We start from the raw sequence: 18,551 nt of genomic DNA on the forward strand, positions 1-18,551 counted from the left end.
GCAGAGTCCATCCTGAATGTTGTACTGAGGAGTCTAAAATTCCGAGTCTTGATGGCAGATATCTGCTGTTGCACACAGAAATGTATGTTGCCAGATGTTTACATTTAGCAACAACAAAAATAATTGATTTGTTTTATGCTTCCTGATGGTCTGAATTTACCTGGTATTTTTACCTGCTAATCATGTCCAGATATTCATTCTGTTATCACAGAAGTTCCTGGCAAAGGGACTTGCTGTTTATCCTGTGGCAAGCAGCGGCACTATTTATATGATATACTATCCAGCAAGGGGTCATAAATTGCCATTTGTGGATTTAGAGGCCAGGTATTTGATCCATATCAAACATGTTTCCATCCCATTCAAAGTAGGAGTCCTTCACTCAGAGAAAAAAATAGCAAAATACATTTTCTAAGACTTTCTCAATGATATTAATTTCCATTTCTTCTGATGCAAACAATGCAGGAAAAAATTAAAAGAAATGTCCTCAAAATCAGGAAGCAAGAGTGTGACAACTGTAATACATATTCTTACATGCTCTCACAAATTTTTAAATATGTCTGCAGAGACAAGTGGTTCCCTGGGTGTCTAAGCAGACTTTGCAGAAAGTCTGCTTTCCTTGAAACCTTCAAGATTATGCACACATGATACCTTTTTTCTGTTCAATCCTCCATCATCTGGTGTAAATATTTCTTATTTATAGGTTGCACATTATGGTGATAAAGTTTTACAGACTAATAAAAGACCATGGCCAAGATTTTCAAAAATGACTAATGGTTTGGGAGACATTTGTTTTGCATAGCCAACCTGAGGCTCTTTCCAGAACCTTATTTTCAGTAAGAGAGAGCTAAGAATTTTGTGTTAATGAAGTAATTTTTAACTTGAGAAGCTGAGTGATCAAAGGCAAATATTAGTGAAACACAAAGAGCATCTGAGACCATGAGCAGTTAAGTAACAATACAAAAGATATTTCACAACAACAAAAGTGGAAAAAATATTACAGTAAAAATACTGCGGAAACCCACCCTGAATTTTGGAGATAATTCTAAAAGATACCTTTGGGATTGTTCTAGTTTGAGAAAGATGTCTGAAGCTACTACAGGATTTTTACTCTGTCTCCTTTCAATCCACACTGTTAATCAAGAGAATTTGCATTAAAAAAAGTGAAAAAAGTGAGGAGTATTGACAACTGCAGGGGGTAGTAACATTTCCTTGAGAGGATTAATCTATATGCATGAAAATAAAACAGCTCACAAACTTGAGAAAGACTAGAAGAGTAAAAAACATAGAAACAGAGACTGGACTCGGAGTGCTGTTTGGAGCTGTTGTTCTGTTTTAGAATCAGAGCTGCTGACAGTGAAAAAATGCATCACTTTCTTTCAGTAATGGCTGCCATATGTCTCAGATAGAACTCGAAGCAAGGTCTGTTAAGCATCAAGCATGTGTATAGTTCATCACCAGCAAACCCAGGAGTATACTGCAAGCAGAACTTATTCATTAGCCCTGTGGATTGCTCCATTTAGCAAAGGCTGAAATCCAGGGTGCCTAAATTTGGGCAGTACTTTACTAAAAATTATGTGCCTTGCTCCACAGGACAATCAGTTCCTCTGAAACAGGCTCTTGACTTATCTTCATGTTTACTAGAGAAAAGGGAGTGCTTCAAAAGCTGAAGACAGTCCAGTTTGTGTATTCTTCATCCTATACTCCAATGGCAGCTCCAGACATCTTCATGGGGGTGCTGACTTTTGCTCAGGGTTCAGTCTGCCTCTTTCACTTCTGATGACGGGCATGTAGCAATCTCTCTCTTTCTGCATTGTTGCTCTGAGTTTTACCCAGAGTCAAAAAGACAGAAATTCTATTTCTAAACAGTTCCCTGACCACCAGACAGTGATGTATCTCAAATAATAATATCTGCTGCTTCTTTTAAAAAACAGCCACAGAAGGTCAGCAAGATCAAAGAGTCCAAAAGAAAGCAGATGACTGAGCCCTTCAGGCTAGCCCAAGGGACATTGTAGACAGATCAAAGGACCAGCCCAGATGTTCCAGACCCTGCCCCTATGGATGTATTTTACTGCACATCATTCGTAGTGAACAAAAGAAATTAAAACTAAACAGACTTAGTAGCAGGAATGCCCCACCTCTTCTGGAAGTCTAGAATTACCTGCTTAGAGCTCTCAGTGGAAGAAATTGAATTTCTTATTTAAATAGCTTCTTTTGTGCATATGCAGGCGGCTGAAGTATAGGGAGTTTACATGGGGAGCTTTCAGTTTGGATCAGAATACATTGCTTAAAGAAACCCTGGGGAACAGCTTGACTGGCTTAATTTGTTAAATGGAGATGTCACCTGACCTCTTGTTTATATAGGATTTAGGAAGATAAGATTCAATTCTGAAAGTCCAGAAACAAAACTCTAGCTGTTTACTTCCTGCACAACTTCACTTCCTTATCAAAACTACAGTGGGAACTGGGTAGCTTAACTGAAAGAGATCATTGCAGAGCAACACATTTCAGAAAAGAACAGCTGTGGAAAAGGGCTCAGCTTTTATTGGAAATATATTGGTCTTCTGAATATGCTTCATTAAATAAATTTCTGGCACTCTGTTCCCTTTCTCTCTGTTTTGAACTCTTTACCACAGTGATACCAAAACGGTTCCATTACACAATGCCAAGATCTGGTATTTGTCTTGGCTTGCTAGGTTTACTTTACCTACTATGTAAATGTTGCTGTCAATCTCTTAGTTTGCTTTGTTTTCACGCTTTCAACAATTTCAATGCTGAAACAAATCTATCCTATCCTGGGACTCAATTTTTAAAATGCCAAATATATCTTAAATTAAAATATCTAACATGCATTTATCAATTACACACAGATATATTGAGTTGCTGGGACCATGTGTAGCTATTTAGATGATTTGTATTTTCCAGACAATCAATGGTAAATGAAAACATGTATTAGTGATTTGATGCCTATTCTGTAAACCTACAGAATACAATTTTGAACTATGGACCATCAAGGATTAAATATTATGAAATAATATAAAGATAGTGAAAACAAACTGTTTTTACTATCCTTTAATTATACTCTTCACCTTAATTTTTGTTAACTTCTCTTTTCTTATTTTCTTCTGTTGTTAAAAAGTCCAAAAAGATTTTAATCCATCTTCAGTTTAGATCCCTACAGTAAAACAATGGACTTCAAGAAATTTAAACTGATAGAAACATCTGTCCTCTAAAATGACAAGGCCTGCAGAAATGAGAATTCCCACAACTTAATGAAAAAAAAAATATTTTATTCCCCTTATACTAATGATCTTACAGAGTGATTTTGCCACATGAGAAATTCAAGGTTCAGGGGCTTTTTAATATTTAGAAAGAAATGCCAAATGGCATAAGCTACATGAAAACTCAGCTCTTATTTTCCATTAATTGTAGTAATCTTTGTTCTAATTTTTAACGCAGATACTCTTGGGAAATACTGAAATTAAACATTAGACTATGTGATTTTTATTTTCTTGAATTGCGATATCAGTCATCACTTGCAAGCACTGGCGTTTCCCAAAGCACTTGAGTTTTCTTCCAGAGTTTCAACTTCAAGCTCAAATCTTACCATGACTAATCCAGTCACTGATTATCCTTTCAGATGGAACATGTTGAAACTAAGTCTTTATAGTGTAGACGAAATTCCTCAACACCCAGCACTTTGATGCAAACTGACACTACCTTTTTCTTTGAAGACAGCACTGGAGCTCAGCTCCAGAGAGAATTCATCACCCATCCCTGGCCAAGCACCATGCAGTGCTCTAGAGCCCTAAATAATGACCTCAATAAGCCTAAATAATCAAAGGGGTGTTCTTCAACACTACCTGCCCTTTTCTCAGATGATTTCATGCTCTTCATGGTGGCAGTTGGGAATCCCAGCAGTAAATGCCTAGTTCCCTTCTGCATTCTCTGTATAATATATACCTCAGCACAAGGCTGTGATTTTCATTTGGAGCATCACACCTTTCCTTCTTCTGAATTGAGGGTGGGAATAATAATAATGTAGGGGATGGTTCTTCTTACCCAAACTTAGGAATCTGAATAAAAAAATCTCATTTTTTTTACGCAGGTAATCATAAATTCTTCATCAAATCAATGCAGCATTGCACTTTATTTTAAGAACTTACTGATTTACTGATTTTTTTTTTTTTGAGACAGCAAAATGGCTGTAATGATGAAATCTAACAGTGAAGTTCAGAAAACATTTGTTCATGTAGTTTGGAAACCAGTGTGCATAGTACAATGGATGGCAAAATCACATGATGTTATACTGGAAAGATTATGGAAACAGGAATTTTGAAAGACTTATCTTCAAGAGAGCTTATTATTAAATTGGTTTATAAGGTATGAAATTTATAAAGGCTTCAAGTACTTCGGTCTGAAATATTATGCATGTTTCAATGAAAGCATTATCATCAACAGAAATATATTTTTCCAAGTATTATTTAATAGATTTCAAAGTGTCTTTGTAGTTATTTGAATATGTGCTCTATTCAGGTTGACTAACTACCATGACTTGTATGCATTGCCCCACACTGGGATACGCAGAATAAAGACAAAACTACTTTGTTTGCACAATGCTGCAGCTTTCCTCTTTTTCAGAAGTTAGATGCATTCGGACAAATCCCTTTCTTTCTACACTGTCATATGGACCGTAAATAATATTTCTCCTCTCATGTATTTACCTCATTTTTTTCACTTCCTGCTTAAATTTCAGAATATAAAGTATGCTATACCACAGAGGTACCACATAAGAGGGATTATACTTTAAAAAAAATTCTAGTAATCAAAACTTGTTTAAAATGTTGTGTTATTTGATCTGTAGATTAAGAATTCAAATATGGAAATGAATATAATTCACCTCGTAAGGGGTGACACCCACAAAGCATCATCTTTATAGCACTAAAGAGCAGCAATACGTACCTTTCAGCCCACAATAACAGTCTTATCTCGGAACAGGGTATAGTGGGATAAAAAGTGCTCCAGCCTCTAAAGCTGCTTTTCTTCACACAATGAAGTACTGATTTGCCCTGGCACTTGAACCTGACCTTTCTACGTTCAAGATGAGTGTCCTAAAGTGCAGTTAGCACTCATTTTCTTTCTCTGTACTAACTGGTGTGGAACTTTTCAGGCTAAGTAGGAAAGATAGTTATTTTTGAAAGCCATAAGGCCTACTAATTAAGTTCTTTTTCTTACAGATAGAAAGCCTTTTAACCAATATCTGAATCTGAAAAAAAATTCTTAACAAAATGTCCTCCATGACCACTCTGTCCATTAGGATGGTGGCATGTTTGCTATAGCTGTCCCACATGGGAGAGTTAGAAGGGATGGATCTCTGATTTCACTGCCACTATTCAGTAAATCACAAGAGTTAAAATGGGAACAGATTTGCACAAGCTAGCAAAGGTATTGAAAGGAAGATTCCACAGTTCCTACCTATGGAATCTATATCCAAATGTCAGCTGAGTTAAGATTTTGTGAGTATCATAGGAGTTGGAATTATGGACTGGAACCTGAAACAAGAAATTTTCCCCATGAAGTTCATGCTAAACTCTTCAGATGTGGAATTGGTTATTAAAATTGGTATTGTTCCCCATTGGCTACTAGTATTCTTAGAAACACAGATTCACAGAAATTATCAATAAGTTTGAATAAACATCTGAAGAAATTTTAGTTCAACCTCCTTCTAAAACTAAGGCTAGCTTCAAAGACAGGTCTGTCCCCGAGGGCACTGCCCGTGCAAGATAAGAAAATTTCTGAGGTTGGAGAATCCACTGCCTCCCTGGGCACTTATTGACAGTGCTTTATGAACTCACTGTGAGAATGTTTTTGTATGTCCAGCTCAAATTTCTCTTTCTGGAACTTTTTCTGTGCTACCATTCCCTTTCACCGTGCACCCCAGAACTGGACACATTCTCTGTATCACTCTTTTAGGCAGTGGCACACTGGAATAAGTCATTGGCTGACATATGTCATATTCAGAGAGACTAAGGTAAATACCTTGGCATTACCTGGAAAGAAGAAGGTTGAGGGAAGTTCACTTAACAGGTTCTGATCTATCATGAGTTGGACTGTTCTCAGTCTCACTGTTCATACTCCTTCATTTTGCATAAAAGTAATTGGTTTGCTGAAACAAGCTGAAAAGAATATTACGTTTCTGTTGTGTTGTTAAATTGCAGCAATCTGGTGACAAATCTCATTCTCAGTTTGTGCTCTAGAAGTGTATAGTATATTTTTCTATGAAGGGAAATCTTGGGTTAAAGCTCTCTGGAAATGGATAAATACCATTTCCCATATATTTTTTCTTTACTTTGGGGAGTTCTGCATGCACTTCCTTCTTCTTTTTCTATGTTACAATGTCTAGGTGCTATGCCACAGTGATTACCACTCTGATTTGTTCAGAAAGCCCCAGATTTAGACTTCATTCTGCAATGAAAATCCTAGTCAATTAGTAACAAATTTTATTTTCAATCCTTCCTGTATAGGGGTAAAAAAGCAATAATATTTATGAATTCTAAAATTTAAAAAAAAATAGGAGGGAAATATTTATATTGTTATCTGAATCTCTTGTTTTAGTCCCAGGTTTCTTTGTGATTGGGTTTTGAACATCTGCAATTGGCAACATGCGAATTGGTATGAATTGGTTTGGGTTTTTTTCAGAGGTGATAGTTTCTGGTTTTGCTATAGAAACTAGCAAGTTTCTGTTTGGGTGTTTAATAGTCTAGTAGTTGAAAAGAAAATAGTACCCGTGGGATAATCTGTACTTGCAAGCAAGCCACTTACAGCTCTCAGTTACTAACACATTTATTTAAGTGTGTTCCAAGATGCTGACAATATTTGGACTATTTATTCCTGAGTAGAATATACTACCATGTCTTTACCATGTGTAGCTGCATTATACTTGCCACCTGTGGTTTCTGAGAGATTTCACTTCTTTTGACAATACTGAATCATTAATTTGCACGTTTTCATAGTGCCATGATTCTCTTACTGCAAACTTCATAAGGCATCGATTTATTGGCCAACACAAGTGTAGTGGCACATGTTATATTTTGTGTACAAACATATTGAAACGTCAAATTAGAGAAAAAAGATTATTTAACCTTATAACAAATTTTAATAATAATAGAATAGCTTAGATTTTCTTGTCTTAACTTGGTTTATTTTTTCATTTTATAAAAGAAAGAAACATAGTTGTCAATGATATGGACTAAAGGACACTATTTGATATGTTTTATTTTCTACAGTCTGGTTAAAAGTAGCATGCAAATAACTGAATAAAAATATTTGTATATATGATTTATTTTGAAACAACAATTATACCAGCAATGAATAAAAATCTTACTGTGAAAGTTAAATGAAAGCATGACTAAAAGAAGAGTAAACAATTGTTAAACCTGAATATTTTTTCCTTGTTATCTTTCACATATTCCATTAATTTAACAATGTCATCGGCTCTGAACACATATTTTCACAAATTTTAGATTGCTCATAAATCGGTAAATCATTTTTTTCCTTTGAAATGGGTAACAATATACAAAAGGCACGATAATTAGGAAAGTTGGACAGGAATCTTGTATTGACACAGGCCAGCTCGTACTGCTCACTGTAACTCACAATGAATCCCACCTAACTTCGCTGTGAGTCTGGAACCTGCTGGCATTTATTGCATGCATGGATATAGATTTTTATGAAGTTGAATCTTTTTCATCAACTCATCTAGCCAGAAAAGGGCATATTTTGCACCAGATTTGGTAATTCTTGTGCTTTCTAAATAGAAACATTTGTAAAAATGTGCACATGTTCCCTTAAGTTAGCTGAGTCCACACTAAATATTAACAAACAGAATGAATAATATGCAGATTGACACTTGCTTTAAGGCATATCCTAATTTTAAAGCACTATCATGGTGTGTTGTTCCTGTAGTTCCTGCCCCTGGAAGAGAGCTGGATGATGACAGGTATCTCACTCCAGTGAAATCTCAGCGGCCACCCGAAGGCAGTTGTACATCTCCTGTGGCAGGTCAGCCCGAGTGATGTTGTTTCCATCCAGGCGCAAATGTGTGATCTTGGAATAGGTCATTGGTCCAACTACCTTACAGAAGCTGCTCAGTGGGAACTCTGAAGCAAACAGAACAGAAATAAGAAGAAAACATGAATAATTAGGACAAATAGGAGAAAAGCACTATTTTTCTGCTCTTTTTTTAATTTCAGTTGGAAATTGTGACCTTATTTCATTATACTATTTTTAATATTTTGCATTTACACTGACATAAATCCCTTTAATTTTTTTTGGAACTTGAGGGACTTGTGTTGGGAGATATTCCTTCTGTTGTGAGTTTCAGAATTTCAAGACTGATTTTTTCAAATTCCATTTTCTTCCAGTACAAATATGACTTTTAGACTTCAGATTTTATATAGAGGTCTAATCTGGCATTTAGCTAAAAGGAAAAATCACTCTTTTTAAGAGAGATATAAGGTTTCTGGAGAAATTGAAACCATTATACAGCTTTACCCTAAAGAATAGGCATTCCAATGGGTGTCTGTGTACTTCGTGTGTATTTTTTATGTGTCATTTTGATTTACCTGTTTCAGAATGAGAAGAAGGGTGGGAGAAGAGTTTTACATTTAAATTGTGCAGTTGAACCTTTCCACATCAAGATTAGAAAGTGAGTATGAATGCAAAAAAAATACTTATAAAATATTTATATTTATTGTAATTTATGTATTGTGTTATATATGGTCTCTCTTCAGTTGAGGTATTATTTGGTTCACCTAACACTAGATAAATCTTGAAAGGAAATCTGTCTTTTATCCAATGATGTGTATTAACTGCAAGCTAGAAATTACAAGTATCACGGAAGTTCTCTGCTCAGTATGCACAGCACACACATACCCATATTATAGACCTCTTTCATGCAGAGAAGATCTACCCTCAGGAGAGAATGTATGTGAATAAATCTGATGTCTCCTGCATACCATATTGTGTAATTTTGCAAAGAGGATCTTCATTCCCACTTGTGTTTCCTTTGAGTCAGACAGAGGATTAGTCTATCAAAAGGCTCCGTAACTACTAAAGAAGCAGTCTGAGATACGTCTTCTTCAGAACACCGACATCAGATGAATTCACACAGAAAATAATTTAAAAGGTCAAAAAACTCATACATCTCATAATTTCTGAGACATCAAGTTAGTATTATCAAAATCAAATGCCATTTGATTTACCTTTCATAGGTCACCTTATGTGTCTTTTCTACATGGATACCTAACTTGTCTAAGTATGATCAAACTGTAGTACTAAAGGAAGTGGAGGAAGTATCTTTCATACTTTCTCATAAACTTTTGGGTTAACATTCTTCTAATTGGATTCTTCCAGGACCTGCATTACAATAATTTTCTATCAGTAACGAAACATGGCTTTTGTAACTTCAGTATAAATGTACAGGCAGCTCTTTAGAGCATGACAGCTTAGATAATTTTTTGGACAGAGATATGATGTCAGGAGTGGCTAAAGATTCATGTACCTTCTACAAAATAAGTTGTTTTGAGTAGGAGTTAAGGAAATATCATTTAAAAGTCAGATCTTGATTAAATTTGATTAAAGCAGATCAAAGCAATTTCCTAGATTTTGTGTAGTGTGCAGCCTTCTTTTGGAAGTGTGAGAGATGAATGCATCCTTTGGGCAGTCCATATTGTAATATAGCAAAATTTTAAGACCAAGTCAATTCTGATACTCTTCTGAATCTACCAGCAGAACCAAACTAATGATTTTTGTTCATTAAGGTCATATGATCTGAGAGATGTTCATAGGATGGTCTGTGTGGAATTTTGCTGAATGAAAATGTAGATTCCTGAGATTTTAACACATTTTCTTGGGCTGTAGGCTATACCATTGACTATTTAGTTCCAGTTTTCTTCAAGTAACTTGAGTGTAGTTTCTAAAGTTTAAGATAAACATGAATTCTAATATCGATTTTTTCCATCTTCTTGTCATTCAGAAATGACATAGTAAGTATATTTTTGCTGACAACAAACATTTAAGAACTTCATAAATTTAAATTTTAGGTCCTTTTTTCCCATATTGTTACTCTTGAACATAAATACTGACATTTGGTTGCAAAAGAAGATATGCTTGTACAAGCTGGAGAGACGGTTAACTACTCAAAGGACATATACTTAATATATGTGAACCACAAAATTTAACTGTTATAACAAAATTCTGATCTGTGCTGACTCTTTGTGAGACTAAAACTGCTTAGGAAGTAGATGGAGATCTTGTCCTCACAGAAGTCAGATGAACTCAGTCACGGACCTCAGTGGGATTTTGTTCCAATATTTGGTGCACATTGCTGGAATGTAGGTACCAGTTTTTTATACTCTTCATATAATTTTCAGTTGTTAAAAGCACATTAAAAAATAATTCATTTTAGTTGCAGTCTCTACTAGCAGAAAATAAGTGGTGGGTCTTGTGAGTGCATTTGATGAGCTGTTACCTGTATGATCTGTACAGGGAACTGCAATCCTTTAGACTGGAGAACTGTGGCATAAAATATCTCAGTAGTTTACTTCCTCTTTTGTTACACTTATTAATGTTGCAGGTGAAAAAATGTCTTCCTGAATTTATAAAATTAAGGTTCAGAGACAATATACCTGCAATTTTCCCCACATATTTTCCTAACACAGAATTCCTGTATAAATCAGACACTGAGAGAATAAGAAGTATTGGATGAAAATAGGATTTGCATCTAACAGTACAGTGGGTAATCCTAACAGGATCTGAAGTCCCATAGTCATTATTGTTGGTCTGTTGTCCACTAATCACATTGAAACAATTCTAGACAGGTCATGTTAAAAAATTCCTTTGGGAATAGATAAAATTAGCCAAATAAAAAACCATAAAGCACCTCCACAATTCGATATATAGTCTCTTAACTGACCTCTGGAACGTTTTGATATTTCCTTTCATACTCCATTTGTGTGGAGTAACCCCATTACTTCCTGGGGTTTCTTGTGGAAGTAACAATTTTCTCCTTAATCCCTTACAAGAACAGATGAAACATGGAGAAAGCCATCCAAACATGGACCCTCTTCTTGTTTCACTGAAACTCCTAGATTCTAGGGTTTATTTGTGGGTTTGGTTGGTTTTTTGAGGTTTTTTTTGGTTTGTTTTTTTTGTCATCCTGCAGAGTTGTTTTTTTTTTTTTTTTTGTCTTGAGGACTCTGTAATAAAATTCTCTGTGTCTGTGTGTGTTTGTGTACGTGCATGTGTGTGTATATGACAGTATTAATGGCATCCTAAAGGTATTTCAATTTAGAAACTGCAGTTTAAGTTTGAGGTATGGAGAAAGCAAAGGCTTTTCTAAATCTTCCATGGACCTATTCTAGCTTGAAGATCCAACGAGCATCAATAGAGTAGATAAAACTATAGATTTTACACTATAATCAATATAATGGATGTGCTTCAATTTATTAGTTAGAAATCAGAGGAGTTACTCTGAATTTGTTTTCTTAACATTTTGCTATCTTCTTCATCCACTGCTTCTTGCAATACAGAGGGAAACAGAACATACTAAGGAAAAGCCAATTCTGCTATATATTTTTATATGTTTATTCATCAGTTCTTGTTCAAAAAACTTATAGTCTCTCAAATTCGGATATTTCTCAAACAGATTTTTTTTTTTAAATGAATGACAATGCATAGTGATAGTAGCAAGTCCATGGTGAAACTCATGGACAGTAATTTAGAAAAATATTCTTTCCAATAATATCAACAACGTTGGAACCAGATTACATTTTCTTAGATAAATATAAATGTTAATTGCAAGCTTTAAGGTACCTGAGAAAAAGGGAGACATAGCAAGTTAAGAAATTTAGAGAAATTTCTTTATATTGGGTCTCAGTATAATGAAAACTTCAAACTAAGTAAGCATAAACTGAAAGATAACACCTTTTGTAGATTTGAGGACAAATTATCATTACTCCTTAGACAGAAATCTCTCACTGCATATATGTACCATAGGCCATCGTATGGAATGAAAGCTGGCCCTACAGTCATCCTTTCACAAATCACTGGTATATTATAATAATTTACTGAACAAAGGGACTTGTCTTTGGTTTGAGGCTTAAATAATCACAGATCAATCAACTCAATTTTCCAAAAGACTAGACACTCACAGCTGTAGGTCAGTTGTCATGAATGGTGAAATCCAAGGGCTTTGATTGCCCTTTATTAATGATTATTTCTAATCAATTTTTATCCCACATTGTCAATAAGCATCTTAGGGAACTATATATTACACCTGTGAAATTAGGTAGCTGAGAATACTGATGCTTGAAGTCTGCTAGATTTTATGGTAAAGAAAAAAAAAACGCAGTACATCATAATTCTGTTTCATCAGTCCGTAGGGTCGTGATGACAGTGTAGTAGTAGCTGATGAACACTCACTCCCCACACCATCGCCCTGAAAAGCAGCTTTCCTGGAAAAGCTAAAATTGTTGTCATAGTCCTTGACTCTGATATCGTTGGAAAAGTGAATGGCAGCCAAGCTTGGTACTTGGGTATCTTGCAGAAGGCTTGGATCATTCTAAGCAGGGCAAAGTGCTTCATATGTCTCATGAGTAATAAAAAATCATCATTGTTAACTATTTTAGAAGTGGCAGAGTATCTGGTAGAGTTTCACATGTTGCTGTATATAGGGCCTTAGGTGGGAAGCATAAACTCATTGTTTTCCCTCATCAAAACAAGAAACTGAGATGCACTAGGAAAAAAAGCCACTGAGAAAAATGAAACATAGTAAATACAAAACATTTCAAAATGTCTTGCCCTCAGTCTGGTAAGATCTGCACTAAAAATATTTGGTTTTAGAGGCTACATCACAGTGGAGTTAGCCATGTATGGAGTAGCTCACACTGATGCTGTTAATCCTTGATAGATACAAGTAGGCAAACACCAGGGAGGATTTTGTGGTTTACTTTATGTCAACCAACAAGATGATATAAATCCTCTAGAAGAACCACAGTTACATTTGGCATATCTCCCTCTCCATCAGGGACTGCCACCAACAGAGGTACAGCTGGAGAACTTCTGACATGTTGGTGAGGCCTCTCCAGCTCTGCAATACCTCTTCGTCAACCCAGGAATGGGACAGCCTTGTACAAGCTCTGTCTCAGCAGAAACCTTCATGGTCTCATGCAAGGTGTGGCATTTCTTGACTTCAGAAGGAACATTTTTCAAATCATATGTGAATGAAGACAAACTTGCCAGTTGATCATATAATGTGTGAAATGGGAATGAAAAAAAAGAACAGGGGCAGCTCTTTGAATTTCAAGATAGGTTTGGAGGGATACTGCAAGAGGCAAGGGAGGAAAGAAACAAATACAGTTTTGATGTATCTTTTTTCACAGTATCTTGTGCCTGCTACCTTATGAATTTGTTGTCTTCTCTCTTTCTCTTCCCTCCAGCATTTTGACTACCAGCTCTTTAAAAGTTACCATAGTCAGATCCTCACCTGACTTCTCTCTCTTTGTGTCCACTTAAGATTTCTGAACATCTTTTGCACCAATCAAAAATTTCAGTTTTTTTCTGAATTGTATAAGAAAACCCCATTGGCTTCAATGGAGTTACTCTAATTTACATAAGATGAGAATTTGAGGAAAAAAATCCACATTAGTATGAAGACATAAATTTCTCATTTTAAGGATATATTGAGTGGCTATTGGGTAAATATCTGTCTTTGAACATGAATGTGGACAACTGTAGGGTAAATTTCAGCATGTTAATAGTCTAACCGGTACCATTTTTTCAGACTGGTTCATCTATTATTTCAGATACTTGCACTGGTCATCAGTCTGTGATAAACATTAATGAATATGTGCAAATTTAACTTACTGTTAATTTTGTTGACTTGGAGGTAGAAGTTTTCCAGGTTCTCACTGACAGTTGGAATGCTTTTCAGCTGATTGAAGGAGAGATCCAACTCAACCAGTGATGTGATGTTGAAGACATTACCTGGTATTCCAGAATCTGTTAATTTATTGTGGGATAAACGTAAATATTGCAGGGCTTTAAAACCTTGGAAGTACTCATCAGGAACATTGGAAATCTGGTTATTATCAAAATACAACATGAGCAAGGAGTGAGGCAGTCCTGTTGGTAGCTTTGTGAGTTGATTGAAGCTTAAGTCGAGATACAAAAGTGAATTCAAGCCTTTAAAAGCTCCAGAAATAGAATCTGCTTTTAGCTGGTTGTTCTGGAGATGAATGACAGTCAGATTCATCAGCCCCTCAAGTGCACTAGGTGTGACTTTTGTGATCTTGTTGTGACTTAATTGCAGGTCATCTAGAGTTTTGGGTAGTGGTCCAACAGCTTCAGTCAAATTGTTGTAGTTAATGTGAAGCTTCTTCAGGTTCTTTAGTTTAGAGAAGACTCTTCCCTTAATTTTTGAATTTTCCAAACGGTTGTGATCCAGAATCAGCCACTGTAGGTCTGTTACATTGTCAAATGTGTTCTCTTCAATTCCCTCAATCATATTGTTTCGAAGATATAGGTATTTTATTCCACTTGGTACAATTGGAATGGTTTTCAGCTTGAGATTGTCACAATACATGGCAGTAGGGTAACTTAAAGGACAATTACATTCTGGGGCACAGACTGCTGCAGATGGCCCAAAAGGATCATAACCATAATCATCTCCAGGACCGTAGTCATATTGGCAAAAAATGCCACTAATCAACAGCAGAAAGATAGGTAGGGAGTTTAAAGTCATCTTTCTAATGTGTCTTGTTCCTGTATGGTGAAAGGGAATAAACAAGATATAACTTTAATTCTTTATCTCTTTCAGCAATATCTGAAATTTTACCACATAAAAATTATAATTAAAAACTGATTATGGTTCCTATTTAAAGTTTTTAATTAAGAAAAAAAATATTGGGTTATTAGTATTACATTGTTACTACTATATTACTGCCTCTGTCTTGTATAATCTTCCTTTGTAATGCAAAATTGCTGCCTATTTTGCTGTTTTAAGTAAAACTTTCTTCATATCTTTCTGCATTCATTGATTAAGTCACAAGAAAGATGTTGAAGTACAAGGTTTTTAAACTTGCCACAGAAGTTTTCAGTTTTGCTGAAGGCCATGTTCAGAGGCAGTTCCACCATTTAAATTCTATCAACCATTCCTAATGTGCTGAATTGTCTCATGTCTAAACATGTGGCTTTTTGACTTAAGTTTGAAGGAGACAGGGTTGTTAAAACTGAGGGTAATGCTCTCATGCATTGTGTGTTAAGATGTGTGTAGCTTGAAAGCTCTTTTTCTAATGGATTATGTTCTGTAAAGCATGGTCCACTAAGTCTCATAGTCACCTAAAGAAGAAACTAATTGAAATATAAAGCATATTATCTTTAACATGCCAAACAACCAGTATTGCAAATGTGTGCAGTGGATCTGAAATGAGTGAATCTGACAGTGGACCTGAAATGACTGAGTTTCAGACAGTGAAAATGTTTTTGCAAATTCTCTGTACAATAGAGGTGTTGGCTGTGCCCATTCTAAATCAATTGAACAATAGAACACTGGTTTTCACATTGTTAATCTTTCAGTTCACATACAGAAAAAGGACATTTGGTGCGCTTGGGGATGTTTGTGATTCAGTATAAGTGGGATCACTTAACTTTTTAAGGCCACAGCTTTCTCATCAGATACTCCCCAAGATGCCAATTAATCTGTGAAGACTAGTATCTTGCTTATAACTCTTACTCGGCTAGACAGATGTTCTGCTGGAAAAGTAGGTCTAGGATCAATAAAGTCAGTGAGCTTACTTTGATTTTCACCAGTACAAGACAAGGCTCCAAGTATTTAATTACTGTTCAGAGAATGAAAGGATTAAGAAAATCCTTCAAACCTTTTTTTCTCTCAAGGAATTTCAGAAAGTATGTGAAGCCTGTAAACACACCACAAGACATTGATCTCAGATCTGGGCAATCTTCCAGCAGAGTAAATTAGTCTTGCTATTGGAATTGTTATACAGAGGACTTTAACATGTTAAAGTGTAGGGCCATAGCTACAAAACTTTCCCTAATTCTAAATGTCTTTGCTTCTATTGACTTAAAAGCCACATAATACTCTAGTGAGATAACAGTCTCATTTAGGCAGGGCCTATTGATCTCATGCAGTACAGCACGAAGAATTTTTAAAAAGTGTTCTTATGTTACCTCCACTCCATAACCCATAAAGTCTCATTGCTAGATATTAAGCTGCTATCCCCTGAAAAAGAAATCTGATTGTATATGATCTCTGTGGTGTTGAATCCATCACATTTACCTAGTTACAAACACCAGGATAATCATTGAAGTATTAGTTGTCAGTGTAATTTTCTTTGCCTGTCTTTCATTACAGCATGAGAACATGCAACATGAACATGAGCTCGACCTTTAGTGCCCTGCTGGTGTAAATAAGTACAGCTCATCTGAAAGCAAAGACTGAAGTAACACAATTCATCTCAAAATCCAGTCTTATTTAGATGCTAAGCATTAAAGAGAGGAAATCAAGTGCTTCTGTATTCAAAGTATAAAAAAGAGTGTAATTAACTCCTTGGATTACACTCTTCGGCCTTACTGTGACATTTTTTACACACTTCCTTAATTTTATCGTTTTAAAATAACATTGACATTTCAGATTCAAATTCTGGGTTTTTTTCTAGTTTCAAATTATATTTATAATGCTAAGTTTCATTACTGATATCATAGTCTTACAGTCCTTTATTAGAGTACAAAGTTTTAGTGCTCTGCAGAACCCTGAAGGTAACTAAAATGTTAGATAGCAAGTGTTTTAAATTAATTTATCAAAAATGTTTCCAAATTTATGTGACAATTCTGCAGTTCAAGGGCACATGGGCATGTGTGTGACATTAAAAAAGTGAAGTGGAAATTTATTTAACTTGTTTTATTCATACATTTCTCATTCAGGTATTTGAATGTTTCACTGTCAGAAGTGTAAAAGGTTAATAGATCATGCTTATTTGTTGCACTGTACTACAGGAATACCAAAGATAAAATCAGGATACATTCTTATATGCTTATCTTACAACATAAACATGCTTTAACTAATTGTCTGTGCCTGTTCTAAGCAGTTTTGTTGCAAAATACCTGTGAAAATAGTTGTGAAGTTGCTCAGGCAACTTGCCAAAACATACTAAATAGTAAATCCAAGATTTTGGGAAAACGCTTGCTACATTAGGGTAGAAATACTATTCAAACTATTTTTGACCTTATCTATATTTTCTTAATTATTAAGGTATTGTGAAACAAAAGAAGTATAAAATTAACAGTCAATCAACCTTAATTCTGTAGTTCAACTACCTACACAGTTTGCAAAAGATTACATGTTTTTTAAAAAGTTTCACTAGTATATTTAAAATGTGCTGTAAAATTAATTATAAATTTAAACTGTTTCCCTCTAATTGTTTATGTCATTAATTATTTAAATATCAGTGTACATTGTCTTTTTGTAGAATGAAGCAAAATGATTTAGTGAATGGGGAGCAGAGCTCTCACTAATATTATGAATGAAAAAAATAATCAGTGAATACTCTTACAAACTTCTTTGTACTCTATGTCAAATCATATTCCAATGTAGAACAAAACGGACAGAAAAAATTGCATCACTGATGTACAAAATACGTGAAGCTGTTTTAAGGGAACTGAGAAAGTGAATCGACTAAGCAACTGTTGATTTGTGCTCAATTTACAAATTGGCAAACTTATACTGTCATGTTTTCATGTTCCCATTGCAGCTACATTTAAACAGCTGAACATTATGGTTAAAGCATGCAGCAGCACTTACCTTACTGCCTTCAAGCTGCTTTCCTTAATTCCCAGAGCAGATGCAATAAGAGACTGTATCGACCAATATATGCTCTAAACAGTGTCAGGAGGTAAAAGTCTGCCAGATCCTCTGTGTTACAAGAGGGAAAAAAAAAAAAAAAGCCCTAGTCACGCTGTTCTCTGAAGCTGCTATGTCATCATGGTGATCTTGTGGTGTGGCATGTACAAAAATGCAGCTCTCTAATGAAGTGCAGGTGGATACCATATTTTGTACAAGGACAACCCATCTGTTCCTCCTGTGGGATCAGGGAATGATATTTCACAAACCTGAGGAAGTCAGCAGGCTATAGGTTTATACAAGATTTCTTTTTTTTTTTTTTTGTATTTTAGAGGGAAAACATGTTAGACTGTAAAATAAATTGCAAACAGGCTTTTGTTTTCCAACTTATTTTATACTCCTAGACATGAGCTAACACATAGCACTCAGACCTCAATGCTGCTGTTCTTCTTCAGCCAAGTGACTCATTCATTTTTCTGCCTTTTTCTTTAACTATCTTATGACCACAGTAAAATATCCTTAATAAAAACTTTAGCTGAAGGATCAGATTCAAAAATTATCTTTGAATCATACTCTTTTCCACATTAAATACTGAGTTCCAAGACTACGTACTTGAGTTCAAAGATTCTTCTGCAAA

At 35.3% G+C, this 18,551-nt stretch overlaps 1 protein-coding gene across 1 annotated transcript; it reads right to left on the reverse strand.

The window, feature by feature from the left end:
* Positions 1–7,176: 7,176 nt before the first annotated feature.
* On the reverse strand, positions 7,177–18,145 carry LUM (lumican). Its single transcript, XM_066183364.1, has 3 exons — positions 17,876–18,145; positions 13,924–14,820; positions 7,177–8,156 (listed from the first exon to the last, which is right to left on the reverse strand). The coding sequence occupies exons 2-3, from the start codon at positions 14,798–14,800 to the stop codon at positions 8,002–8,004; spliced, it is 1,032 nt and encodes a 343-aa protein (XP_066039461.1). The 5' UTR covers positions 14,801–14,820; positions 17,876–18,145; the 3' UTR covers positions 7,177–8,001.
* Between the last annotated feature and the right edge of the window lie 406 nt (positions 18,146–18,551).

Source organism: Chamaea fasciata, unplaced genomic scaffold (genome assembly GCF_029207755.1).
Source record: "Chamaea fasciata isolate MVZ Bird 193981 ecotype frontalis unplaced genomic scaffold, bChaFas1.0.hap1 SCAF_5, whole genome shotgun sequence".
Taxonomy (NCBI): domain Eukaryota; kingdom Metazoa; phylum Chordata; class Aves; order Passeriformes; family Sylviidae; genus Chamaea; species Chamaea fasciata.

What these genes read in the sequence shown, in the direction of transcription:
- LUM (XM_066183364.1), bottom strand. Translation starts at nt 14,800, where the DNA reads ATGACTTTAAACTCCCTACCTATCTTTCTGCTGTTGATTAGTGGCATT. An exon ending in CCAAGTCAACAAAATTAACA is followed by an intron (nt 8,157 to 13,923) that starts GTAAGTTAAATT and finishes TGTTTGCTTCAG; the next exon opens with AGTTCCCACTGAGCAGCTTC.